We start from the raw sequence: 25,981 nt of genomic DNA, 5'->3' as shown, positions 1-25,981 counted from the left end.
AATAAAAAAAAAACTATACTTCTCTTTTAAAGGCTATCAAATTTTGTTCAGTGATTCTAGTATAGATGCGTCTTGTGATCAGCAGGAAAATGTGATAATATGTTATTATGTACTGTAGAAAAGACGAAGGCCCCTTTCACACTGACGGAGCGATTGGGTCCGCCTGTCAGTTTTTCAGGTGGACCCGATCGGACCATTCATTGCTTTTTATGGAGCGGACATGTGTCCACTGACATGCGCGGGCATCTGATCCGATTCTGTCCGCTAAAGCTGTCCGGCGGATTGGATGACAGTTGGATTGAAACAGACAGGCGGGCCATTTCCATCTGAAAGCCCCATAAAGAACAGCAGGATGTGTCTGCATCAGCGGAGCAGACACGGACCTGTCATCTGCCTGCTCAGCAGGGATCAGCGGAGAGATCTCCAGGTAAGCAGGTGGATCAGCTGGTGGACTCCGCCAGTGTGAAGGGGGCCTAACTGATAAAATGAATTGATAAATTCATTTTGTGTCTTCTTTTGACATAAAACTGCAAGCTGGTTCCACAGACAATAATATCAATTTGATTTATGGATTCATCTTAGAAGTTATTAAAAGATTGGATAACCATGCAGTTTACTACATTGCAACTAAAGGCAAAACTTTTTTTTTCCCGTTTTGGATAGAAGGGAGGTGGATTAGAACACCTGTTTTTTTGCTGCCTGTGCCCCCATTAGGAAGACTCTTCCTCGATATTTGTCCTGTCTATCAACATCTTTAAAAGTGAAAGTAAGGAAAGAAAAGGTAAGAAAATCATAAGTTTTGGGTTGTCCCCAGAAAAGTCATAAAAAGGAAATCTTCCAATGGGGTCGTTAGTTCGGTGACCTAAGGGACTCCCTTAATTTGTAGGGATTTCCTCTCCCTTCCTGTTTTGGCTATGGAACAGGAAGTCAGACCATTTCCATTATGAGCACCCCAGGTATCAGGGAATCTACTCTTAATCCACAGGTGTTTTGATATTCACATACTTTCAGGGGTTGTGTGTTGGAAACCTGGCTCACCTTTAAACTTTACTACTGACTAGTGAAACCACCCATCATAGTAAAGGGTCAATTGCAGGGCTTAGGAGGTGTTAGGTGGTTGAATTCCAGCCACCCGGGCTGGCTATATTGAAAATAAACCTGATGTGTAGGCACACATAGATGCTTATTGTGGACTTACATTGCTAGATTAGGTAAGTATTTTACACTTTAATCTGTTGCCGACAAGCCGCCATCATTATACGGTGGCAGGTTGGCATGCGTGCGGCGTGTCGCCAGAGCTGATGTGCGTTGCCGGCGTCCCCGATGTCCGCCAGCCACTCACGATCGCTCCACAGAGAGCCAGAACGGGGATATGTCAATGTAAACAGACTGATCCCCATTCTGACAGGGGAGGAGAGAGAGAGATCTGCTGTTCCTAGTGATCAGAAACAGCGATCTTTCTCCTCCTCCAGTCAGTCCCATCCCCCTACAGTTAGAAGCACCTCCCAGGGAACACATTTAACCCCTTGATCGCCCTCTAGTGTTAACCTCTTCCCTGCTAGTGACATTTACACAGTAATCAGGGGCTATTTTTAGCTCTGATCGCTGTATAAATGTCCATGGTCCCAAAAAAAGGTAAAAAGTGTCCGAGCTGTCCTCCGCAATGTCGCAGTCCCACTAAAAATCACTGATCACCGCCATTACTAGTAAAAAAAAAAACATAATAATAATGCCATAAATATATCCCCTATTTTGTAGACGCTATAAGTTTTGAGAAAACCAATCAATATACGCTTATTGTGATTTTTTTTACCAAAAAAATGTAGAAGAATACATATGGGCCTAAACTGATGAAGAAATTTATTTTATTTTTTTGGGATATTATAGCAAAAAGTTAAAAATATTGTATTTTTTTCAAAATTTAACGCAGAGGTGATCAATTACCACCAAAAGAAAGCTCTATTTCTGGGAGAAAGGGGACATAAATTGTGTTTGTGTACATCACACGACCGCGCAATTGTCAGTTAAAGTGACACAGTGCATAATTGCAAAAAATGGCCTGGTCAGGAAGTGGGTAAATCCTTCCGGGGTTGAAATGGTTAAAGTGAGCTTGCACACACAAGATGAGGTTTCTGCCAGCACACTAGGGTTATGCCGCGTAAACACGAGCGGAATGTCCGACAGAAAAAGTGTGACGTGAGCTTTTCATCGTATATTCCGATCGTGTGTATGCCTCATCGGACTTTTTCCGTCGAAAATTCTGACGGACCTAGAAAGAGAACATGTTCTAAATATTTCCGACGGAACCAATTCCTATCAAATAGACAGAAGCTATTGGCTACTGGCTATTGAACTTCCTTTTTCTAGTCCCGTCATAGGTGTTGTACGTCACCGTGTTCTGGACAGTCAGACTTTGGTGTGATCGTGTGTACGCAAGACAGTTTCAGCGGAATTCCGTCGGAAGTCCATCAGAAAAACCTTCAGAGTTTATTCCAACAGCAAAACCGGTCGTGTGTACAGGGCATAAGAAGGTCCAGGCTTGCTAAATGGAACATATGTTGATAGTTCTAAGACTAAAAGGGGCTTTATTCTCTATTGCTCTTATATCTGGCTGTCCTTAAATACCCTGTTGCAGTCAATAGAACTGACACTATGGGATTGATTTACTAGAACTGGAGAGTGCAAAATCTAGTGCAGCTCAGCATAGAAACCAATCAGCTTCCAGGTTTCTTGGTCAAAGCTTAACTGAACAAGCTGAAGTTAGAAGCTGATTGGCTACCATGAACAGCTGCACCAGATTTTGTACTCTCCAATTTTAGTAAGTCAAGCCCTATTTTTTATTTCCAGGAGGAATTACTTGCTACATTGTTGCATTTTATACAACATATTGTTTATATAATACACATGTTTAATCCAATAATAATATAGAATGTTTAGACAAGATCCAGGCTTTTCTTTACCTCGACTAGCTCCTGCTTTGGTCTTAGTGCTGGTGTTTTCTGGATTTAAGGTGCTTAATTGACTCAAGGCTCTTGAGAAATGTTCATCCACAACTGTTCCTATGTCTCCATGAAAGTAGGTCAAGAGGACACATCGGGAATTCAGATACTCCATCTCTGCAGGCTGCTCTTTCTCATCCTCTTCTTGCTTGGCTGAAAGAGTCACCTCCAATGTCTCTTGCATCTTACTATATGCACCAATCTTTTTCTGAAGGGAAAAAAAAGAATTATTACACCCCAAATTCACTAAGCAGTCTTTTAAAATCAATACAGATGAATATGGCTGAGCTAATCCTATAGTCAGTAATAAAGTGCTTGTGCTTTGTTTTATTAGCCAAGGTAATGTAACGTGTTTTTTTTTTTTTACATTTCACGTTCATTGATTGGGAAGACATAACAGCCATGGTTGAATTTTAAGGGCTTGTTAAAAATTATATTTTAATTATTATAACTTAATTGCAAACATTCTGCTAATTACTTGTTGAGCTGAGAATCGCAAAAAAGGTACTCAACAATTTTATTCTGGTCTGTATACTCTTTTATTGTTTGAGCTTTCATAAACATAGGTGAAAACATCGGGGATGATTTACTAAAACTAGTGCACACAGAATCTGGTGCAGCTGTGCATGGTAGCCAGTCAGCTTCCATGTTTTATTGTCAAAGCTTAAATGAACAAGCTGATTGGTTAGTATGCACAGCTGCACCAGATTCTGTGTGCACCAGTTTTAGTAAATCTCCCCCATTGTCGCAGCCATTAGGGTGTATGTAAACCCCAACATTGAACTTATTTTTTTTTTTGCTAACCTATGGTCTGCTAAATATACCATTAAAAGTGTTTTGTTATATGTGTTCCATAGGGGCAACAAATGGCTGTTAATTTTTCCAAACATTCCAGAAATCTTGTAAGCTGATAACTTTTGTCCCTGTGCACAAATATAACATGGGGAAATGTGTATGTATTGCAGAAATGTATGCTATACTATACAGTATAACAGTGGCATTATTGGGTAGTGCAATATAAATAAATTATATATATATATATATATATATATACACACACATACATAAAAATAGGGTGGGTTACTTCGTTTTCTTTTCTTTCCTCTGTTCTTTCTGGAGTATAGTGTCAGGAGGAATTCCCAATCATCCACCAATATTCAATAGAAAAAACGACGTGTCCTGCCGTTTTTTTTCTAATTTATTAATATATATATTGTCAAAATTGTTTCAGGTTTACAATGAAGGCCCCTTGAGGTTTCAGCATATACCTGCAACAGTCAATAAGCAACCCCCACAATTCTACTGGAGTACAGTCGGTCCCCTAGTTACAAACTTCCGACCTACAAACGACCCCTACTTACAAACGGAGGGAGACAACAGGAAGTGAGAGGAAATCTACCCCTAGGAAGGGAAATTCACTACTGTAAGAGTTATTATAGGAAAAAGGTGTCTCCACTGAAGCTTTATCACCAAGGCTTGTTTCTACAACAACCCAAAATGTTCAAAATCCAATTGTCATTGGGACAGAAAGTGAGGTGAAATCTTCTGAACAGGGGTAGAGACAGCAAAACAAACATTACAGGGGTGTTAACCGTTCCCTATGCTATCCAAAAAGCTTAAAAATATTTTTTTTTGGCCGGAGCTACACTTAAATAATGTACCTGTTCCGACTTACAGGTTCAACTTAAGAACAAACCTACAGACCCTATCTTACCCCGGGGACTGCCTGTATTCATTCCTACTATTGCTGTACAGAGAGGGGGATGCTTCTCTAAGTTGGACTTTAACAAGTTCTCCTTTTCCAGAAATAGCCTATGCAAAGGTTCCCCAGTAGATATAAAATAATGTGCACTTTTGTAAATTGTTCATTAATTTTATTGTCATACCTGTTATTTCATTGTCAAGAAAAAAAAAAACAAACTGCGCTAAAAGGTGCTCCACTGTAGTAATAATTAATTTCAGTACTCAAAACAAGCTACTGTGATAAACCATGCTCTAACAGAAGCACTTACAGACATCCATATACCAAATGTTAAATATATAAACCAAATGTGTTGTGCTGTTGCTTTAAAGCAAAATATATAAGTGGTTAAAAAAATGACGTCCCTTGTGACAAAACATGTAGGACAGAGCTTAGCAGTGACATCATCACGCCTGCTTGGTGGAGCGGAGCTGTTGTTGTGGAATGATCTGTGTTTACAATCTGTAAGTATATTACTTGCTTTTAATAAATAGTGGCTTGAAAGACTACACTATAAGGTTTCTTCCATGTATCCCCTATGGTGGGTATGGATTTGTGAGGGTTTTGTTTGGGAGAGATCCTTTCATCCATGCAAGATATTGTTCAATGCTGGACATCAGCTGTGTGAGTTCTAATCTGGGAGAGATCCATCCATCCATGTGGGTTCTGTGGGATTGAATCAAAGCACTTGCAGACCTCTTATATTATTGGGTGTGAACGTCTGGTAGGCAGATGTGTGTAAAGGTGGTAGAAGCATAGCACTGATTTACAGAGGATGTCACTTTTCTGATTTTGGTGATATATTTACACTGGACTTTTGCCAAATCCACTTTATGATTGCATGACCTATTCACATTGGACTTCTTTAAATTCACTTTTCTTATTTTATTTGAGCTGCACTTGATAATACTGTTGATTACTCATTTATAATTAATTTATTATTTAACCACTTGTATGTATATTTTGTTCTAAAGGAACAGCGCAACACATTTTTGGGTCATACCTTTTATTGTCATACCTGTAAGTCATTTGGGCTTCCCCTAGAGGCCTCGCCAAAAAACTCCCGGTAAGCAACCCTCTGTCTTGTCTTGGCAACCCCCTGTCTTGTCTTGTCAGTACAATGTGAACCCCCCCCCCCCCCCCCGCAGTACAGGAGCAAAAACCAATAATTTGCATGTCCAACAACAAAGCCGGACACAGGGATTGCCAACTGGGAACTTTTTGCAAGGCAGGACATAGGGATTACCAACTAGGAACTTTTTACAAAGCAGTGCATTGGGATTACCAACCGGGAACTTTTTACAAAGCAGGACATAGGGATTACCAACTGGGAACTTTTTACAAGGCAGGACATAGGGATTACCAACCGGGAACTTTTTACAAGGCAGGACATAGGGATTACCAACCGGGAACTTTTTACAAAGCTGCATAATTGAATACCTACTGGGTGCCCATACTGCACAGGCTATTTTCTGGAAAAGGTGAATTAAGCCTATAAATCTTTTGGCCATGAAGACAGATATGGCGTCACATACTGCACAAAGGGGGTGCAATGTGTCTTTAACAGGTGGGCACTCTTAGGAGTTAATTTACTAAAGGCAAATAGACTGTGCACTTTGCAAAGTGCAGTTGTTTTAGACCTTAGTAAATGAGGTAAAGCCTAACTTTGATAAGAATACCCAATCACATGCAAGGAAAAAAAGACAAAAACAGTATTTTTGCTTGCACATGATTGGATGATGGAAGTCAGTAGAGCTTCTGCTCATTTACTAAACTCTGGAGTAGCTGCTCTTACAGAGTCTATTTGCCTTTAGTAAATAAACCCCAAAGTATTTAAGAAATAATAGTAAATGTTATATAACCTATCTGTACGGAGCATTCAATTCATTTTGGAGAACCATTGCCTCTTAATTCCTCCCCATGACTCTGTATGGAAGTAATCACGGAAAAAGAAAACATATTTTAATCAATGTCTTTTTAACGGATCTTTTTCTGGACTGACTGAAGGACGACAAGCTATTTTAAAAGAGAATAATGAAACCTTCAAAATTGCAGCCGTAAACACCGTGCCGAGTTTTGACAGATGTGACATCTAGAGTAATTGCAATGATATTCCGTTAAATAAAACAGAAGTTGTGTGTATACATGTGAAGCTACGTAAGGTATTTTTACATCCAAGCGCCTTTTATATCCAGGCCAATCTGATGTTCCGCTAACACGCGCACTAAGGCATGCAGCTTGTGGTTTGTTACATAACAGAGTGAGCCAAAATACAGACAAAAAAAAAAAAGGCAAATGTTTGTTTTTCCATGATCTGCGAGGCAGGTCCTCCGCCTGACCTTTTCTTAGGTCCATGTTCAGAATTGTGAGGTTGGATGCGCCACTGCTGACTGTTAGGGGAGTAGAGCAAGTAAACTCCCAATTTACAAGCATGGAACGTATCCCTTTACAGAAAGTCATAGTACTGGTCAGAATTCAATATACTGAATATCTTATTACAAATTGAAGGGCCAGACCCAAAACTGATTATATTTATTTGTTTAAGCCCCCGGTCACATGGGTGCGACTTGTCATGCAATTTGACAGTTTCAAATTGCATGACAAGTCAAACCCTTTTGTCCGCACTGGAAGCGGTCCGTCGGAGCTGCACCTATTTTAAAAGTAGTTCCTGCACTACTTTTTGCAAGTTCTGGTCTGACTTGCATAGACGTTTGTACATGAAGTCGCACAGATGTCTTCCAAGTTGCACTTGAAGTAGCACTGAAATGCTACTTTCAAATCATGCTACTTCAAGTGAAGTAGCACGATTTCAATGTCGCGATCAGTGTGGCTAGAATGTAAATGCCTATTATGACCAGCACGATCTCAGCCTTCTTGTTCAGATGCAGATAGCCAAACGATGGCTACATCGCGGCCGGCTAGTTCTGGGACGCCGTCATATGACAGCCTCCTGTAATCGCGCCCACACAGTGCCTGCTGCGGGATGTGGGCAGCATGCTCTGTGATCAGTGCCGCCTCATCAGTGCCCATCAGTGCAGTCTATTAGTGCCGCGTCATCAGTGAAGGAGAAAAATGACCTGTTTGCAAAATGTTATAACAAACTATGAAAAAGATTTTTTTTCTTTTTTCAAAATTTTAGGTCTTTATTCATTTATTTAGCAAAAAATAAAAACCCCAATGGTGATTAAATACCACCAAAAGAAAGCTCTATTTGTGTGAAAAAAATTACAGTAAAACCTTGCTTTGAGAGTAACTTGGTTTGAGAGTGTTTTGCAAGACAAGCAACATTTTTAAATAAATTTTGACTTGATATACAAGCGATGTCTTGATATACAAGTAGCCTCATGTCACAACTGGGTATAAAAGAGAAGAGAGGCACCTCTTAAGTGTAGCAATATGGTTACATTTAGGCCCCTTTCACACTGGGGCGGTGGAGGCGTCGGCGGTACAACAGCGCTATTTTTAGCGCTGCTGTACCGTCGTTCTTGCAGCGGTATTCGGCCGCTAGCGGTTCGGTTTTAACCCCCGCTGGCGGCCGAAAAAGGGTTAAATCCGCTCGTACAGCGCGGCTATAGCCGCGGTATTACCGCGGTATAGCCGCGCTGTCCCATTGATTTCAATGGGCAGGAGTGGTGAAGGAGCGGTGAATACACTGCTCCTTCACCGCTCCAAAAAAGCGGTTTGCAGGACTTTTTTCACTGCCCTGCCTGCGCACCGCTTCAGTGTGAAAGCCCTCGGGCTTTCACACTGAACAAACAGCGGAGGCTGTTTAGGGGCGGTTTTCAGGCGGTATTTTTAGCGCAATACCGCCTGAAAACCGCTCCAGTGTGAAAGGGGCCTAAATGAAGGTACAATATTTAGAAACATATTGCTACACAAAGAGAGGTGCCTCGCTTTTATACTCTGTAGCTCCTGCTGGATTTTGCTTCCAATCCCCTTGTGGACGCTTCCATTTGTGGATGGACATTTTATGGTTACACAACCTGGTCACATTGCTTTAATCTTTCTATAAAGACTATAAACTGAAGGACTTATGAATAAATGGTCGTGGAACGAATCATTTGAGTTTCCATTATTTCTTATTGGGAAATGTGCTTTGATATACAAGTGCTTTGGATTACAAGAATGTTTCTGGAACAAATTATGCTCACAATCCAAGGTTTTACTGTATAACAATTTTGTTTTGGGTACAGTGTTGCATGACCGTGCAATTGTCATTCAGAGTGTGACAGCGCTGAAACCTGAAAATTGGCCTGGGCAGGAGAGGGGGTGAAAGTGCCCAGTAGGCAAGTGATTAATATTACAGAGACTAAGGCAGGAAGAGTAAAGATGGCCATAGATGGATGGAATCTCAGCTGTTCAGCAAGGACCAGCTGAGATCCGATCCATCTATGGGCAGGCTGTTTGTACTGAAGTTGATCCATCGAATGACTTCCAAGTACAACCAGCCTGTCTGATTTTTTGCATGCGATCACTGCCGGCAGCTATAGCTGCCCATTTGTCCTGCCATCAGGAAAGGTTCCCCGCCGTCCATGCCGGCAGAACACAATAGTACTGCGGGTGCGATTCCCCCTTCAGTACTGATTGGGAATTTCCAATTAAAAATTTGCATAATCTATGGGCTGCTTAAGACTCTATGGTAAAGAAGAACATAGACTGGAACTTCAATGACAATAGCTTCCTAAAGAACCTAGTGAGTGGTTTAGCTGGCTGATATGTTAGTTTTGGATGGAACAAACCTTACGCTGGGTTTACATCTTTGCCTTGCATTAACGTGCAACATTAACATGTGGTTTGGTGTGCATTGCCACATTGCATAAATACACAAACAGAAGAAGGGCACAACAATGGACGTGCATCTTAGTGCACCACAATGCGCAGATGTGAACCATGCTTGAGTTCCTGACCGAAAATGGATGCTGTCCAGGCTTCTGAAGTAGGGAAACTTTAAAATCGAGAACGTTTTTTGATTTTTTCCAAGCAATTCTTACAACATCTTTGATATATGACAGCTTCTGGTATCAGCCGTGAGCTGACACATGAGACAGGAAGCCCTTAAGCTGGCTGTAGATGGTTCGAATCTTGGCTGGTTCAGGAAGGAGCGGCCGAGATTCAATCCATCTATGGGCAGGCTGATTGAACTGAAGTCGATCCATTAACCAGCATGTTGGATTTCTAGCATGCGATTATTGCCTGTGGCTATAGCCACTTTGAAAAATTATCTATTTCTTCTTTTTTTTAATTCTTTATTTTGTAATTTTTTTTTTATTTCAGATTTTATTTTTGAAAAAAAAAATTCTTACATAACAAACAAAAACCAACAAAAAACAAAATCAAAACACTGTTCCAAACAGTAACAGCATCAAAAAATTGAATACGTCAACATCCAAGTTAGCCCAAGACATGCCTAAATACGCAAAAATATTCATAGATATTCAGAAACATTCAGACATTTTCAGGAATATTCAGAGGTTCTCAGAAGTATCCAAAAAGCACTCAATGGCAAACAAAGGCACCCAGACCAAGCATAATATTCCCTAAGCACACCTTCAAGGAACTGGCTGTTCAGTAATGCTGGGTGCTGTAATGACCACAGGCTGGAAACCATGGATGATCAGAGTGAAGAAAAATGTCATCAGAACACCAAGTATACCCTAAAAGGTCCCAAAGCTTTATTTTCGTGATCACATGATAAACATACAGCAATGTTTCACAGCCACGCAGGGCTCCTTTGTCATTTTCCATGATGAAGGGGCCCCGCGTGGCTCCAAAAAATGTTGCTGTATGTTTATCACGTGACCACAAAAATAAAGCTTTGGACCCTTTGAGAAATCCTTGGTGTGCTGATGACATTTTCTTCAATCCGAAGCACCCGGAAGCACTCAAAAGTACTCAAAAGCACTCAGAAGAACCCTGAAGCACTCAAAAATACTGAGAAATACCCATGTCTTTTGGATTTTTAAAAGAAGATACAGGTGGTGTAATCTCAAAAGGTGGGTACAAAGCCAACAATATCCTGTACGTTCTAGTTTACTCCATGACAGCATGAACTCATCAATTTCTTTTTTGATCAATCTCTTTCACTAGGAATAATCAATCTATAGTCGACAACCCATTTGATTGATATGCTACGCACGAGGAAGTGGATTTTGAACGTTAGTTAAGATACAATTACAAGTTAATCAGGGCTTTTTTTCAGCAGGAACTCGGAGGAACGCAGTTCCGGCACCTCCAGCACTGACTGTATGTAATGGTAAGGGGTGCTGGGGTATGCTGCAGGGTCTATTGAGGCTGGCTGGTGAGGGATCTATTCTACCTTGAGGGGATCTATTTTTGCAGGGGGGTCTATTTTTACTGGTGGGGGACCTATTGTTGCTGGGGGTGGGTCTTATATTGCTGAGGGGTCAGTAATGGCTGGGAGAGATCTACTGTTGCGGGAGGGGACTATTGTTGCTGGCTGCTGTAGAGTCTGTTGATACTGGCTGTGAGGAGATCTGCTGTTGCTGCCAGGAGATTTTGTTTCGGGTGGCCCATTGTTAATGGGGGGATCTATTGTTGCTAGAGGGGGCTTTATTGTTATTGGCTACAGGGTATCTATTTTACTGCTTTTCTTGTTAAAATTTACAAATTCCATACAAATTACTTATCACCATAAAATGATACTTGGTTCTGTATCCTCTAAAAGGGCAGTAATGGGAGGTAGGTAGAGGGTGCTCGGAGGTGGGTAGAGGTGGAGAAAAGGGGTGACTCAGAAAGGGGGAGTTCCTGCACCTATTCTCTGAGAAAAAAAGCCCTGAAGTTAACAATCACATTTCTGTTTCCACCATTTAATCTCATAATCTCATTGACTGAAATGTGAAGGTATTCATAAGCAAAGTATCTCAGTGCTGCCAGTTGATGCGAAACGACTGATAAATTCCCACCCTGGCTGATATACTCAGTTTGCTCGAATCTCATGTAAATCGACTTTTAATAGATCAGCAGTTATGGCTATTTTATTGTTTGCAGGTTTGATCATTTTGATCAAGTCACACATTGATCGGATAGTAAAGTGAATTTTTTTTTTCGTATTTACCTAATCTCTTCCGTCTCCATGTTTATTGACCAGGATAGATCAAACATAAATGTCAGACACAAGCAACTGAACCTTTCAGAATGTTTAGCTAAACAATAATGGAAACAACTGTGGAAAAATACTTGTGAAAATGTCAAATAATACAAGACAGCTTCTTTTTGTACCGTCCATGACATGTCTGATGTTTTAAAGGATGACCCATTTAGTGAAGAATCTCACTTCCATTCCACGGAACATGTTTTAGCATCACAATAGCAGACATTTACGTGAGAAAGTAGAGCGCTCAGCACCCTACAGTAGGACAAGAGTGATGTGTGTCCACCCACTTGTGTACTAAAGAGTCCCTGCTCAGGGGGCAACTTCCTCCTTCTAGGACTTGAAAGGGATAATGAGGACAATGACTGACACTAGCCAGCAGGAGAATGGCAAAACCTTTGGAAGACGTCACTGACAGGTAAATGTTGTAGAAGATGAGATGGAGGGGGGCCTAAACATTTTCTAACATCAGCAAATAGGATGCTACAGTAAGTAGCAAAGTTATTTAAGGCTTTTTATGGTAAGCCTTGTAATAGATATACTGTATATATTATATACACACAGTAAAACCTTGGCTTGAGAGTAACTTGGTTTGAGAGTGTTTTGCAAGACAAGGAAAATTTTTTAATAACTGTTGACTTGATATACAAGCGATGTCTTGATATACAAGTAGCGTCATGTCACAACTGAGTATAAAAGAGAAGCGAGGCGCCTCTAAGTGTAGCAATATGGTTACGTTAAATGAAGGTACAACATTTAGCAACATATTGCTACACTTAGAGGTGCCTGTCTTCTCTTTTATGCTCTGTAGCTCCTGATGGATTTTGCTTCTAATCACCTTGTGGAGGCTTCCATTTGTGGATGGACATTTTATGGTTACACAACCAATAACATTGCTATAATCTTTTTATATGGACTATAAAGTGAAGGACCTATGAATAAATGGTCGTAGAACAAATTATTTGAGTTTCCATTATTTCTTATCGGGAAATTTGCTTTGATATACAAGTGCTTTGCATTACAAGCATGCTTCTGGAACGAATTATGCTCGCAATCCAAGGTTTTATTATATATATATTTTTTTTTTCTGTTAATCATATTGTATTGCTGTGTGGTAACAAAATACTGCATTTTTTTTATTTGTGTGAGCTTTTATTGTCCCTGAGATATACAGAGCCCTATCCCTATCGCATAGCACAGCCATAAGGATGACACCACTTTTGTCTACAATAAGTGACACTAAATTCCGGTTTAACCACTTGCTGACCGCCCTATAGTACTTTTACTGCTACAGGGTGGCAGCTGTGGGCAGAATCACATATATATACGTGATTCTGCATTTCCACCAGCAGGGGGGCGTGCGCACGTGCCACTGGCGAACCACTTCTGCTGTGATGATTCACAGCACAAGCTAATCTGCAGGTCCTGAGGACTTAATGTCCTCTGGCACCCGCCAAGTTCTGGTAAAACACGGAGAACTGAGACATTCTATGTAAACAAGACATATCTCAGTTCTGAAAGGGGAGGAAAGAGATGATCCTGTGTCTCTGCAAAGTAGACACAAGGATAAGTCTCTTCCCCTAGTAAAAGCAGCACACATTGTACACAAAAACACTGGCTAGGCAAACAGTTAACCCTTTAATCACCCTAGATGTTTAACCCCTTCCCAGCCAGTGTCATTAGTACAGTGCATATTTTTAGCACTGATCACTGTGCTAGTGTCACTGGTTCCCGCAAAGTGTCAAAAGTGTCAGTTAGTGTCCGATAGTCTGCCGCAATATTGCAGTCCTGCTAGAAGTTGCTGATCACCGCCATTACTAGTATTAAAAAAATAATAATAATGATATCAATAAATAAATCCCATAGTTTGTAGACACTATAACATTCACGTAAACCAGTCAATATACGCTTATTGGGATTTTTTTATTTACCAAAAACATGCAGCAGAATACATATTGGCCTAAATTTATGAAGAAATGTGATTTTTTAAGTCAGATTTTTTTTTGTTTATAGCACAAAAAATAAAAAACGCAGAGGTGATCAAATACCACAAAAAGAAAGCTCTATTTGTGGGAAAAAATGACATAAATTTTATTTGGGTATAGCGCCAAACGACCGCACAATTGTCAGTTAAAGTAACGCAGTGCCGTATCACAAAAAATGGCCTGGTCTTGAAGAGGGGTAAATCGTCCGGAGGTCATGTGGTTAAAAAAAGAAAAACTCTATTCAAGTACTCCTGTATTGAATTGTATTGTAACTGCACTGTCTACCCTCATGTTGTAAAGCTCTGCACAAACTGTTGGTGATATGTAAACCCTGTATAATAATAATAATAATTCTTAACTCATAAAATCACCTTCTATTGCTCTCAGCCTCTTCCATATCTACAAATTTCTTTCTTCTTTTTTTTTTTTGCTCCCGTTACCTGACTTCCTGTTAGAAGGTGTCTACGCCAGGGACATGCGGTGAGGTCAGTGGCTGGTGAGGCACTGGCTAGTATCAGAGCCAGATACACACAGGTTATATACGCCGCGAACGTTAGAGTGAGAGCAATAATTCTAGCACTAGACCTCCTCTGTAACTCTAAACGTAACCTGTAAAAAAATTTGAGACTTTTAAGTACCGAAGTGTGGTGCCATTCCACGAGTGTGCGCAATTTTAAAGCGTGACATGTTAGGTATGGAATTACTTGTCATAACATCATCTTTCACATTATACAAAAAAATCAGGCTAACTTTGGTGTTTTTTTTTTTTTTTTTTTTTTTTTTTTATATATATTCATGAAAGTTTTTTTCCAAACAAAAATGCATTTGAAAAACTGCTATGCAAATACTGTGCAACATAAAAAGTTGCAACGACCACCATTTTATTCCCTAGGGTGTCTGCTAATATATAATGTTTAGTATAGTAATTTTCTAGCAAAAAAAATATGATTTTTACATGTAGGAGAGAAGTGTCAGAATTGGCCTGGGTGGCTTTACCATTGGTCCAAGGCTCCACACTGTCCAATAAGCTCAGTGCCTCTGACAAGAAGTGAGGAGAGGCACTGTGAGCTCATCCTCTCAGTCTGCTGCAAACAGAGTGTGCCAGCTTGTATTTAAAGCGGGGTTCCACCCAAATTTTGAACAATATCTGTATGTATTCTCTTCCTTGCCTAGATGCTGACATGCCGTTTAAAAAAATTTAAATCGCCGTAATTACTTTTTATTTTTCTATTCTTCTTTGCACTTCCTGGTTCTCCTCCCGTGGGAGTAGGCGTGTTTCTAGCCTCTCCCAGACTCCTGGGAGCTAGTCTTAGGCTTCCCAGGATGCCACTGAGCATGTGCGGGAACGAGCGGTGAATGCTGGGAGCACAGCATTCACCACATCCAGGAAATAAATGCTTGTGGGCTTCAAATGCCCACAATGAAGATGGAAACCGCCTGCAGTGAATAATATAAGTTATTCTTTCCAACGAAATCTGACACAGGCGGACATATTACACACAATATGTGAGTATGTAATGCTGAGAAGAAAAGTTTGTGAATGAACTAAAAAAAAAAAAAAACGATAGATAGGTGGACCCCCGCTTTAAACTGGTTGCTCTGTATGTAGCTTCTGGCAGGCTGCACAAGAAGCCCTGTATCTCTGTTTGGGGTCTCTGTGACCCCAGGTCGCCGAGCTACGACCCTCGAAGCTCGATCCTTTTTTTTGGGTATTTTTTTATTTGTTATTTTCATGGCAGGTGAGGCTCTGCCTCACCTTCCTCCCCTGACTACACGTCCCTGGTCTACACGTATTTTCCATGGTCCCACTCTCTTGCTCACTCCCGAGATGAACTATGGACTAAGGAATTTGTAGTGTACATAGAGCAGTGCAAGTCCAGAACTAGCATGAACTGCTTGTTCCAAACTGAAGTGAGCAGGAACAAGGTGTGGGAGCTCACAAAGAGCATTACAAGCAGGTAGAAAAACACAGTAAGGAACAATTTCATTAAAAATAGTGTACAGCGCTATTAAGTAGTTTATGTGTATCGGATATTTGGATATGGCCAAACAGGAAGTAAGAGGAAATCCCTGCAAATGAAGGCAATTCCTTGGGGACCCCCAGAACTAGTGTCTTCATTGGATGATTCCCCCTCTATTACTTTTCTAGGGACAACCCAAAATTTGGGATTTTCTTTACTTTCACTTCCAATGATAATTGTAAACATGACAGATAGAGAGGGTGAATCTCCTTAACAGGGACACAGACAGCAATAAGAAGTGACAGGGGTTCCAATGCCTCTCCACTCTATCTTAAACTTAAAAAAAAAAAGTTTGCCTTAGTTATACTTTAATGAATACACTGCTGATACCGTCAGCATATATGTAACTCACCTGACTGGCTTTCAGGTCTTCTCCTCCCATCCCTAGTCTGGGTAATGCAGAGAGAATTGAAAAAAGAATAAAGGATATGTAAACGTTTCTTTTTGTTTTTTTTTTTTAACAAATATGTCATACTTACCTTCTCGGTGCAGTTGGTTTTGCACAGAATGGCCCTGATCCTCCTCTTCTGTGGTCCCTCAAAGGTGCTCCTAGCTCCTCCTCTTTTTGGGTGCCCCATCGAAGAAGCGATCTCCCTCAGGGCACCCATGCGGGCGCGTTCACGTGTCCTGCTGCTGCGTCCATTGACACAGACAGCAGGACTCGGCTCCGCCCCCGGCTCCCGCATCACTGGATTTGATTGACAGCAGCAGGAGCCAATGGCTGCGCTGCTATCAATCTATCCAATCAGGACCCGAGACACTGGCTGGAGCTGGTGTGCTTGTCCCCGGCGCAGGAACGATCGGGCTCAGGTAAGTAAAAGGAGGCTCTGGGGGGGCTGCTGCACTACAAAAGGTTTTTCACCTTAATGTAGTCTTTGAAAAACCACAAGGATTTACAACCCCTTTAACCAGGTTAAATTCAGGTACTTACACTGTTTGCGCTAAAAATATGAATTTAATGATTTATTAATGAATACAGAGTTGCATTTGAGTGCATGGAGTTTAGATTTAAAATTAATGCTAAAAAATAGATCTCAGCTTGTTTGCTGTCATTGTTCATGTGGTGAGGAAATTGTTGCAGACTGAACATGAAATATTTTCCAGCTTGGGAAAATAACTTTAACTAACCCCAAACTTGGAGTTAGCTTCACCACATCCTGCATTATCCTGTCTCTGTACAATCAGGCTAATTTTCTCATCTCCTCCAGTGTTACTGTTACTTTATCATTCATACAGTGGCAATATATTTTACAAAGGTTTGCATAAAGCAGTGGTCTCCAAACCGTGGCCCGCGGGCTGGATATGGCCTTTTGCTTGTTTTTATCTGGCCCTTAGGGCACTATTACTCCCACTGATACCAATGATGGGGCACTATTCCTCCCACTGATACCAATGATGGGGCACTATTCCTCCCACTGATACCAATGATGGGGCACTATTCCTCCCACTGATACCAATGATGGGGTACTATTCCTCCCACTAATATCAATGATGGGGCATTATTCCTCTCACTGATACCAATGATGGGGCACTATTCCTCCCACTGATATCAATGATGGGGCGCTATTGCTCCCACTGATACCAATGATGGGGCACTATTCCTTGCACTGATACCAACAATGGAAATGCTTTTTCCCACTACCACCAATAACTCCTACTGCCCACAGGAGTTATGTAATTATTTTACCCCTGAAGACCACCAAGTCTGAGGCATTTTTTACTCCCACTGGCCACAATCCTGCCCTCCTAAAGTCTGAAGGACAGTAAACTGAGCCTTTGCTTAGAAAGTTTGTAGATCCCTGGCATAAAGTAAAGTAGTATCTAGAGATAAAGAAGAACCTTTACAGTCACATTGATCTATTACTCCTTGCTAATGTGGAAAGTACATTCTGATGTCCATGCCACTGTCACAGAGATGTATACACAATGGTCAGTTAGTGGGAGTCAATAAATTTACCTGGAAGTTTCATAAGCGAGAAAGCTCCCATGCATATAAGGTAGAAAACATAGCCACTCAAAGCTGACATGATTCTTGTTAGAGGCTAAATTCATGACCCCAGCATGGTAAGACCTCAGTCTACACACAGTCTAACAGAGTTGCAGAAACTTCATATAAATGCAGCACTCCTCCTTTTTGGGTGGTTGAGAATGACCCCCCAGATGGTGTGGAAGCTAGAATTTTCTTCTCTGGGCAGTAGCCTTAGCTTATTTTGTGGTTAAAAAAAAGTTGGGTGCCAATCACCTTAGTCTATAAGGTTTATTTTTGCTCAATAAACTCCGGAGAGAGGGTTAGGGTTACAGGTAATCCAAAAATAAGGAAAATAGCTAAGATTTACTAGGGACAGTAAGAGTTCATGTTGGCCTTTTAATAGCAGCTAAATAAATTCCAATGACCCTATGAGAGCAATCAATGTCTTGGCTAAAGGCCAATTTGAATCTTCCTCTGCCTCCAAGTAGACTCTAGACCCGTGACCCTATGTAAGCAGTCCCCAGGTACTCAAGTTGTTGAGCAGTGAGAACCTCTTGCAATGCCCACCACTATTAACTTCTGCCCAGATCCCGAGGACACTCTTCAGCTCCTTCTAAGCCATCTTCCTGCTTTGCTCCCTCTGAATGTACCCTCGAGCAGGGTAGCTGAAATCCTTGAAGATTTTAAACACAAGCCCCTGGCTTGAGCAAGGCCTACAGCAGAAGATCCTTTGATAATGGGATCTCCACCATGCAGAAGCCCAGACAGGAAAATCCTCAAGTCCTGGCAGGAGCCCAGGAGGCAAAGGCTCTTCTAGTAGGTCATCCTAACCATTTATTCCCTTCCCCAGCCTGTATCACTGGAATAAACCTGTCAGTAATTGGCCAGGGCAGAATAAATATTCATAAGCCCTTACACTGTATCTTCTCACTCTAACTATTGGAGAAGACTCCCAAATGCAGGCAGAAGTCCAGGAAGGAAGATCTTCTATTTATCCACCCCCCACTTCAAGAAGGAAGACCCTTCTATTTATCCACCCCCAACTTCTGGACCCTCAGTGATTGGCTAAGACAGATAAATATTCATAAGTCGTTACATTGTTCTCACTCTAACTACTAGAGAAATCTCAACAGCAGTAGGCAGAAGCAATCAATGTTTGGAGCTTAAGGAAAAACCTACAGAAGGCAGAAATTCTAAACAAGCTCAGACTGGCTACAGACTACAAAATGAAATATACAGTAACTAACTAGGGACACTTCAGCTTAAGGCAGGGTCCCTACATAAACATGTGTAAGCTGGAATGTAAAATAGGCATAGACAGCATTTTTTTTCCATGCATATAGGGCCTCCCTTCAGTTTTGAAGGGAGATTGCTGTTTTCCCTATTACTGGCAGGAATTTTTCTTTGTCAGAGATACTTCCCATGTAAAGAATGATCTTTGGGCTTAATAATGATAAAACTCTGTGGAATGCAGCAACAGAATTCTCTACTCTCCAGTGATTGCTGTCTCTCGGCCAAGTCAGACTACGCTCCGCCCCACACCCACGCTCTGTGCATGCTTGCAGTCTGTAGTCAGTCTGATAAGAATCCCCATATTGCTACATCCCATCACTACTACACAGAGCAATGGCTTTTTTTTTTATATTGTCTGACTGATGTACAGTTTCCAGACACTGGAGCTGGTGACTTGCTGGCCTTATACAATGAGAAAAGAACCCACAGCATCCATCAGAGGTCTTCTTCCAGTGTTCTGACCTCTCTAGACCGATGAAAGGTAACATCTGTATACATTGTAGACATCTTTACACTCCCAGAAGCAGCCTATACAGTTGTAGTTTATAACGCAAACCTTTGGTTGCTAAATATACTATATGATTACAGAAGACAGATTCAGTGGTCCTATAGGTGCTGTACAAGTGGATCTGGAAATAAGGCTAGATTTAGACCCTTAACCTCCACCCCTGAACTCAGATCGCATTTTCAGAAATCTTTGACGGTCACAGTGCCTCCTCACCACCTGCTTTAACCTCATAATTGCTGCACATATGTGCTGCAACCACATGCATTGCATTGTGCTTCCTCATTTGCTTTAATGGGTGTAACATGCTTTGATTAATTTTTTGTCACAGACACAAAGCAGCACCACTTTAGCATGTGAACAACCCAGTCCACTGCCATTGTAGCCTTTTGGGAAGGGAGGCAGATTTGGGGGCACTAAAAATATGGCTAAATAATGTGTTTTAATGTCCCCCTGCCCAACCGCAAGTCTACATGAGCCCAAGTACAAATTCACCCCTTAAAAAACTTCCCTACCCACTGCCCTAGACCCGAGTTTCCTTAATACACTTACCCACCCTAAGTACCACTTCTGCACCTACACCACATGTCCGTACTTATCTCCTCTGATTTGTGTGCTCCTTCACACTGTCTGAATCATTGGCCAGTAATAATCTAATGCTGGGCTGCTGTGCCCTAATGTCCCATAGACCTGCATGGACAGGTGTGGGAAGCCTGGCATTAGACTTTTACTGGCTGGGCTGCAGACAGCATGGGAGCTGCAGCCATTGGAAGAGGTAGGTACAGATATACGTCTGTACGTGTGTGTGTGTGTGTGTAGGGGAGGATTTGTTATGATCCAAGTAGGAACGGCTGAACACCACGGCAAGTCCTACACCATTTATTGTATGATCTCCAAAATAGAGTGACACAGTCAGGCTGCTGCTAGTTGACGCGTCTCACAAAAACAATGTGCTTAATCATAACTAATTTTTTGGATTTGTTATGGCTATGTGTATTGAAGAAGTTATAGAGAAGGCTGAAGGGATATTTTTAATGGTGAACTTTGATTCAAATTGTTTGATGAGGGGGCAAAGACAACTTGAGGACTCTGACATCTTCTGCTACAATTACACAACCAGATAAAAACAGAACATCTATCTATCTATCTATCTATCTATCTATCTATCTATCTATCTATCTATCTATCTATCTATCTATCTATCTATCTATCTATCTATCTGTTAAATATGTAAAGTTGTTCCACTTACAAACATTATTTAGTTTAGTTTATACGGAGTAATAATTATGAGAAGGAAAACTCAGGAACTCCTACATACTGTTTTATGGATCTCTGGTCGGTAAACTAAGAGGTTCACATTTTATTTAAGTCAGCCTTTTTTCAACCATGGTGCCTTGAGGTTTCTTCAGGGGTGTCTTGGCAAAATGCCTAAAAGTTGATACAAGCCTAAAAAATTGTATACAAGCCATCAGGTGGATCAAGCCTGCCTTTTACACAAAGCCACAGGTTTTCATTATGCACCATTATGACTTTCTAGACACTGGCATCCAATGACATTATCAGTTAATAAGAAGGATGTCTGTTGCCTCCACAGCAACCTTGTTTTACCCTCCTCTGCCTCTCTCCCTCAGCACTGGGGCCACATTAGCTGACTGATGGAGGGAAACTGAGGGAGAAGAGAAACATTGGAATACTAGTCAGTACCAGTGTGCAAATATGTATTTGCTTTCAGGCTGAATTCACACTATCGATGCATGCGGCTCCCAGCAGGGGTTCGCTGCATCCTGGTTCGTTTCAGGTCCGATTTCAGCCCGAATTTTTGTCTGAGTTCAGACCTGAAATGGACCAAAAAAAGCACAGGGCTCCTGTGCAAATTGGCACTGGAGCCGCAGCGGAGATATGTGAACCGGCTCCATAGAGAGCCATTCACAATCTCCTACTATTGCGAATTGAATGCGGCGAACCTGCATCTAATTCACAATGGTGTGAACCCAGCCTCAAAGAATAAATCACCTCTAATGTTGGGTCTCCTACGTGTCAATGTTGCTGCATTATGTAAAACTATTAGAATAGTTTTTTTACATTTTAGAATGGGGTGCCTCGAGACTGTCCATAATTTTAAAGGGTGCATTAACTGGGAAAAGGTTGAGAAACACTGATTTAAGGTATATAAGGTATTTATTGTACCCCTTTATTTATTTACCAATGTATTTATTTATTTTCAGAGAGAAGTGTATGTTGATTATTGGTAATGTATTATATTCTGTATATGTGTATATAAAGTGAATATTATTCCATTAATAAAAATTAAGAGATAAATATTGCTGGACACAGACAGTACAGCAGATGATCCCAGTGCAGTGAGTGCGGTGTATGTTATGTAATATCCAGGTGGTGTTGTGTCTGCTCCGCTCTACATTCCATCACTCACAGGGTAACATTTGGTCACACAGAGCAGCTCCACTATTGCTCTGTACTCAGGGACACTGCACTGCTCCTGCACACTTCTATTACATAGCCATCTACGGAACTCATACACACCAGATTGATACTAACACGTCCTAACCACACACTGTATTTACTTATTTAAATATATATATTTGACATATGAAGTTTGGATGTTGAACAGTGATTTTTGGGAGTAATTATATTAGTTTTATCATTTCTCATAAGCTTTTTATGTGTTGCAATAAACACTCTGCTATAGGCTCACTGCAAATAGTGACTATAGGGGTTGATTTACTAAAGCTGGAGAGTGCAAAAGCTGGTGCAGCTCTGCATAGAAACCAATCAGCTTCCAGGTTTTATTGTCAAAGCTTATATGAACAAGCTAAAGTTAGAAGCTGATTGGCTACCATGCACAGCTACACCAGGTTCTGAGTACTCCAGTGTGGGTCCCCAACAACAGAGTACTTAGAGAGGCAGCATTTCAAGTTTAACATTTGAGCTGCGTATGTCAGTGTGAAAGATGTCATGAGAGAAACATGAAGTTCACCATTGCAGACCTCTCCTGTTAGTAGCCAGGCTGTCGTGACCGTCCCCTACTGAGGAATCATGATTGCTTTACTGTAATTCATACAGGTTGTGGTCATGTTGAATAATCATGTTCAGAGCCCAAGAACAAAGTAGTGTCCATCTCCTGACTACTTGAAGCTTATTTTACTGCAGTGCTGAAAAGTTAATAAATTGCTCAAAAACTACTGGTTTTCCACAGCTGATTGCTCTGCAAATGCAGCATTGAAACAGGAGGGTTTTATTGTGTTCTTTCAAAAAAGGTTTACGATGATAATGAATTTGGGCCAACTAAATACATTTGGGTACAAGCTTTCAAAATGCCTTAAACTGCAAAATTGTGTTTAATGAATCTGCTTAAGGACTCCCAATCACTTGGGAATGAAAATGGATTAGTTCAGCCAATTAACTATTTTGGCTTGAATATATGTGTGGTGTGTATATATATATATATACACACAATATATATTTATATATATATATATATATATATATATATATTTATATATATATATATATATATATATATATATATATATATATATATATATATATATATATATATTACACACACACTATATAATATAATAATAATACATAGATAAATTATATATATATATATATATATATATATATATATATATATATATATATATATATATATATATATATATATATATATATATATATATATATTTATTTCTATTATTATTTGTGTATTATTATATTATATAGTGTATATATATATATATATATATATATATATATATATTAGAATTATTAGTTATTAATAATAATTATTATCGTCATTATATAAATTAATCCTATAAGAAAATATATAATAATAACAAACCCTTATACCCAGTAATTAAGTTCTTGTTAAAACATGTGTATGTATGTGTGTGAGTAACATGTGTATAAACATTATAGAGTCACCTACACAGAGCATTTTTCCTGCAAAGTTCCCTTTTACTTTCTCATTGACTCTGGTGAATATTATCCCAGAATGCTGTCATCATCTCATGTGTGTTTTAGTCTGAGTTTATTTTAACCGACATGGAAATAATTCCAGAACATATGACTTGTGAGCAGAACTATGCCAGATATGGAAACAATTTTGAGACATGACTGTTTTTTTTTTAATTTATATTGAAGCCATTAAAGATACAAGGGATGCTGACATGATTCAGACAATGACCATGTATCGGTGACTGACTGACCACAGAAGAGGTTCTGCAGCAGCTTCCATCTACAACAATATCATGGAGCCTAACTATTCTAGACTGCAGGATGTCATCATTTGAGTTTTACATATTTCTGCAATGAGCTCATTCTGTTAAATACTGCTGAACCTTGTCCTGTTATAGGAGCAATCATCTATTCTAAATATATGATATATATAGATATATATATAGATATATATCTATATATCTATATATTTTTTTTTTTAAGATGTATGTATGTGTATATATATATATATATATATATATATATATATATATATATATATATATATATATATTCAGTATTTGGAATAAATAGGAAGTACAGTAATATATGACTCTTGTTAAAATGTCCAATAAATGTTTGCTATTAAAAGTTTTAGGACTGATAAGGGCAAAATGACCACGTGTTGGGTATCAAACGATCATTTTGAAAAGATAATCAATCAAAAATATAGGAACGAACACGTGATCACATGAAGTATTGATACATGTAGGGCCACATAAGATGAGAGGTGATTGGTTGCATGTCATTCTTTTCCTCTAAGTCAGAATAACTGATAAGCAGACTCAGTGTCTACGCTCTCCAATACATTACTCTCATATACTATTCTATACACTGACATGTACATGAAGAGGCTACTGTTATTATAATAGTATCTCTATGACGGGTTAATCATTTATATTTACTAACTACAAGCTGAAAAATGTTGTAGTGAACCAAGAACCGGATCAGTCCTTACACAAGTGTTTAGAATCAAAAGTCTCTCTTACCGGCTTTCAGATGCATATGATATTATTATGATACAAAACTATTAACAATAATAGTATTAATAATAGAATTCCCCATAGACTGGGGCTCATTCACAAAAGGGTTCCGTCTGTGAAGAATGATTCACTTATCTTAGTAAATATTGTGAAGCTGTTTTTTCTTCCATCATTCACTTCATTTCAAACAAAAATTGTTTTTAAATTATACATTTTTGTATTTCCTTTACAAATAATTGGGCATTTAGAGTGAACCGATCTTCACAATATCGGGGTACATCCCCCTCATTTCCTATTCTTTAGTAACTCATCCCCGGTGCTATGTGTAGAACATAATGTATTCTATCAGTAGAAGAGCGGTCCATGTATAGGGATGAGAAGCCGGCTGTGCCCGGTAGAGGAGGGACTCACCTGCGGGTGATGATGGTAGTAGGCGGCGGCGGTGCCGGGCAGATATTGGTGCATCCCATAGACTTGGTGATGATACATAACATCCAGACAACTCATTGCAGGCTCCCCGGACACGTCTCCCCGCACAGCCCCGGAATAGTGCTATCCTAGGAGGGAGTCACATCCCCTGATCCCGGAGCTTGTCTCCATCGCTGCCTTATACACGGGGAAGCCGAGGACACAGGCGGCTGGATTAGCATGCACACAATAGACACGAAGAGCTCAGCCAATCAGCTGCTCCGCTCCCAGCTGGAGAATGACAGGGGGCTGGAGGCGGGGCCACTCTCCGCACATCTCATTGGTCGAAAGTTTCACACCGCTCTGCGCTCTGATTGGCTGATGGAGAATTCTTACTGGGGAAGAAGTTTTCATTGTAGCATCCCTGAGTTCTGATCCCCGTGTGTGGATGATGAGCAGATACTTCTCTGTGTGATAGATCTCTACTACTCCATCCACACAGTGATAGACTGCAACATATCACCTACATATTATATATAGTATAGTATACATCTTATATATTATATATAGTATATTATACATCATATTATATATAGTATATTATACTTATTATATATTATGTACACTATATTATACATCTTATATATTATATATAGTATAGTATACATCTTATATATGATATATAGTATATTATACATCATGTTATATATTATATATAGTATATTATACATCTTATATATTATGTACAGTATATTATACTTATTATATATTATGTACACTATATTATACATCTTATATATTATGTACAGTATATTATACTTATTATATATTATGTACACTATATTATACATCTTATATATTATGTACAGTATATTATACTTATTATATATTATGTACAGTATATTATACTTATTATATATTATGTACAGTATATTATACTTATTAT

At 39.8% G+C, this 25,981-nt stretch overlaps 1 protein-coding gene across 1 annotated transcript in view; it reads right to left on the bottom strand.

Moving 5' to 3' along the window:
• Window positions 1–25,310, bottom strand: part of VGLL3 (vestigial like family member 3) — a 30,429-nt gene extending 5,119 nt beyond the window's left edge. Inside the window, exons 1-2 of the mRNA XM_073618051.1 lie at window positions 25,039–25,310; window positions 2,961–3,207 (exon numbers count right to left, since the gene is read on the bottom strand). Of these exons, the coding sequence (XP_073474152.1) occupies window positions 2,961–3,207; window positions 25,039–25,134 (343 nt within the window). The 5' untranslated portion in view covers window positions 25,135–25,310. The remainder of the gene's footprint in view (window positions 1–2,960; window positions 3,208–25,038) is intronic.
• Between the last annotated feature and the right edge of the window lie 671 nt (window positions 25,311–25,981).

The sequence above is a fragment of the Aquarana catesbeiana genome, linkage group LG02, assembly GCF_042186555.1.
Source record: "Aquarana catesbeiana isolate 2022-GZ linkage group LG02, ASM4218655v1, whole genome shotgun sequence".
Lineage (NCBI taxonomy): Eukaryota > Metazoa > Chordata > Amphibia > Anura > Ranidae > Aquarana > Aquarana catesbeiana.
Note: the sequence above shows the minus strand (reverse complement) of the source record. Positions and strands in the feature narration are given on the sequence as shown.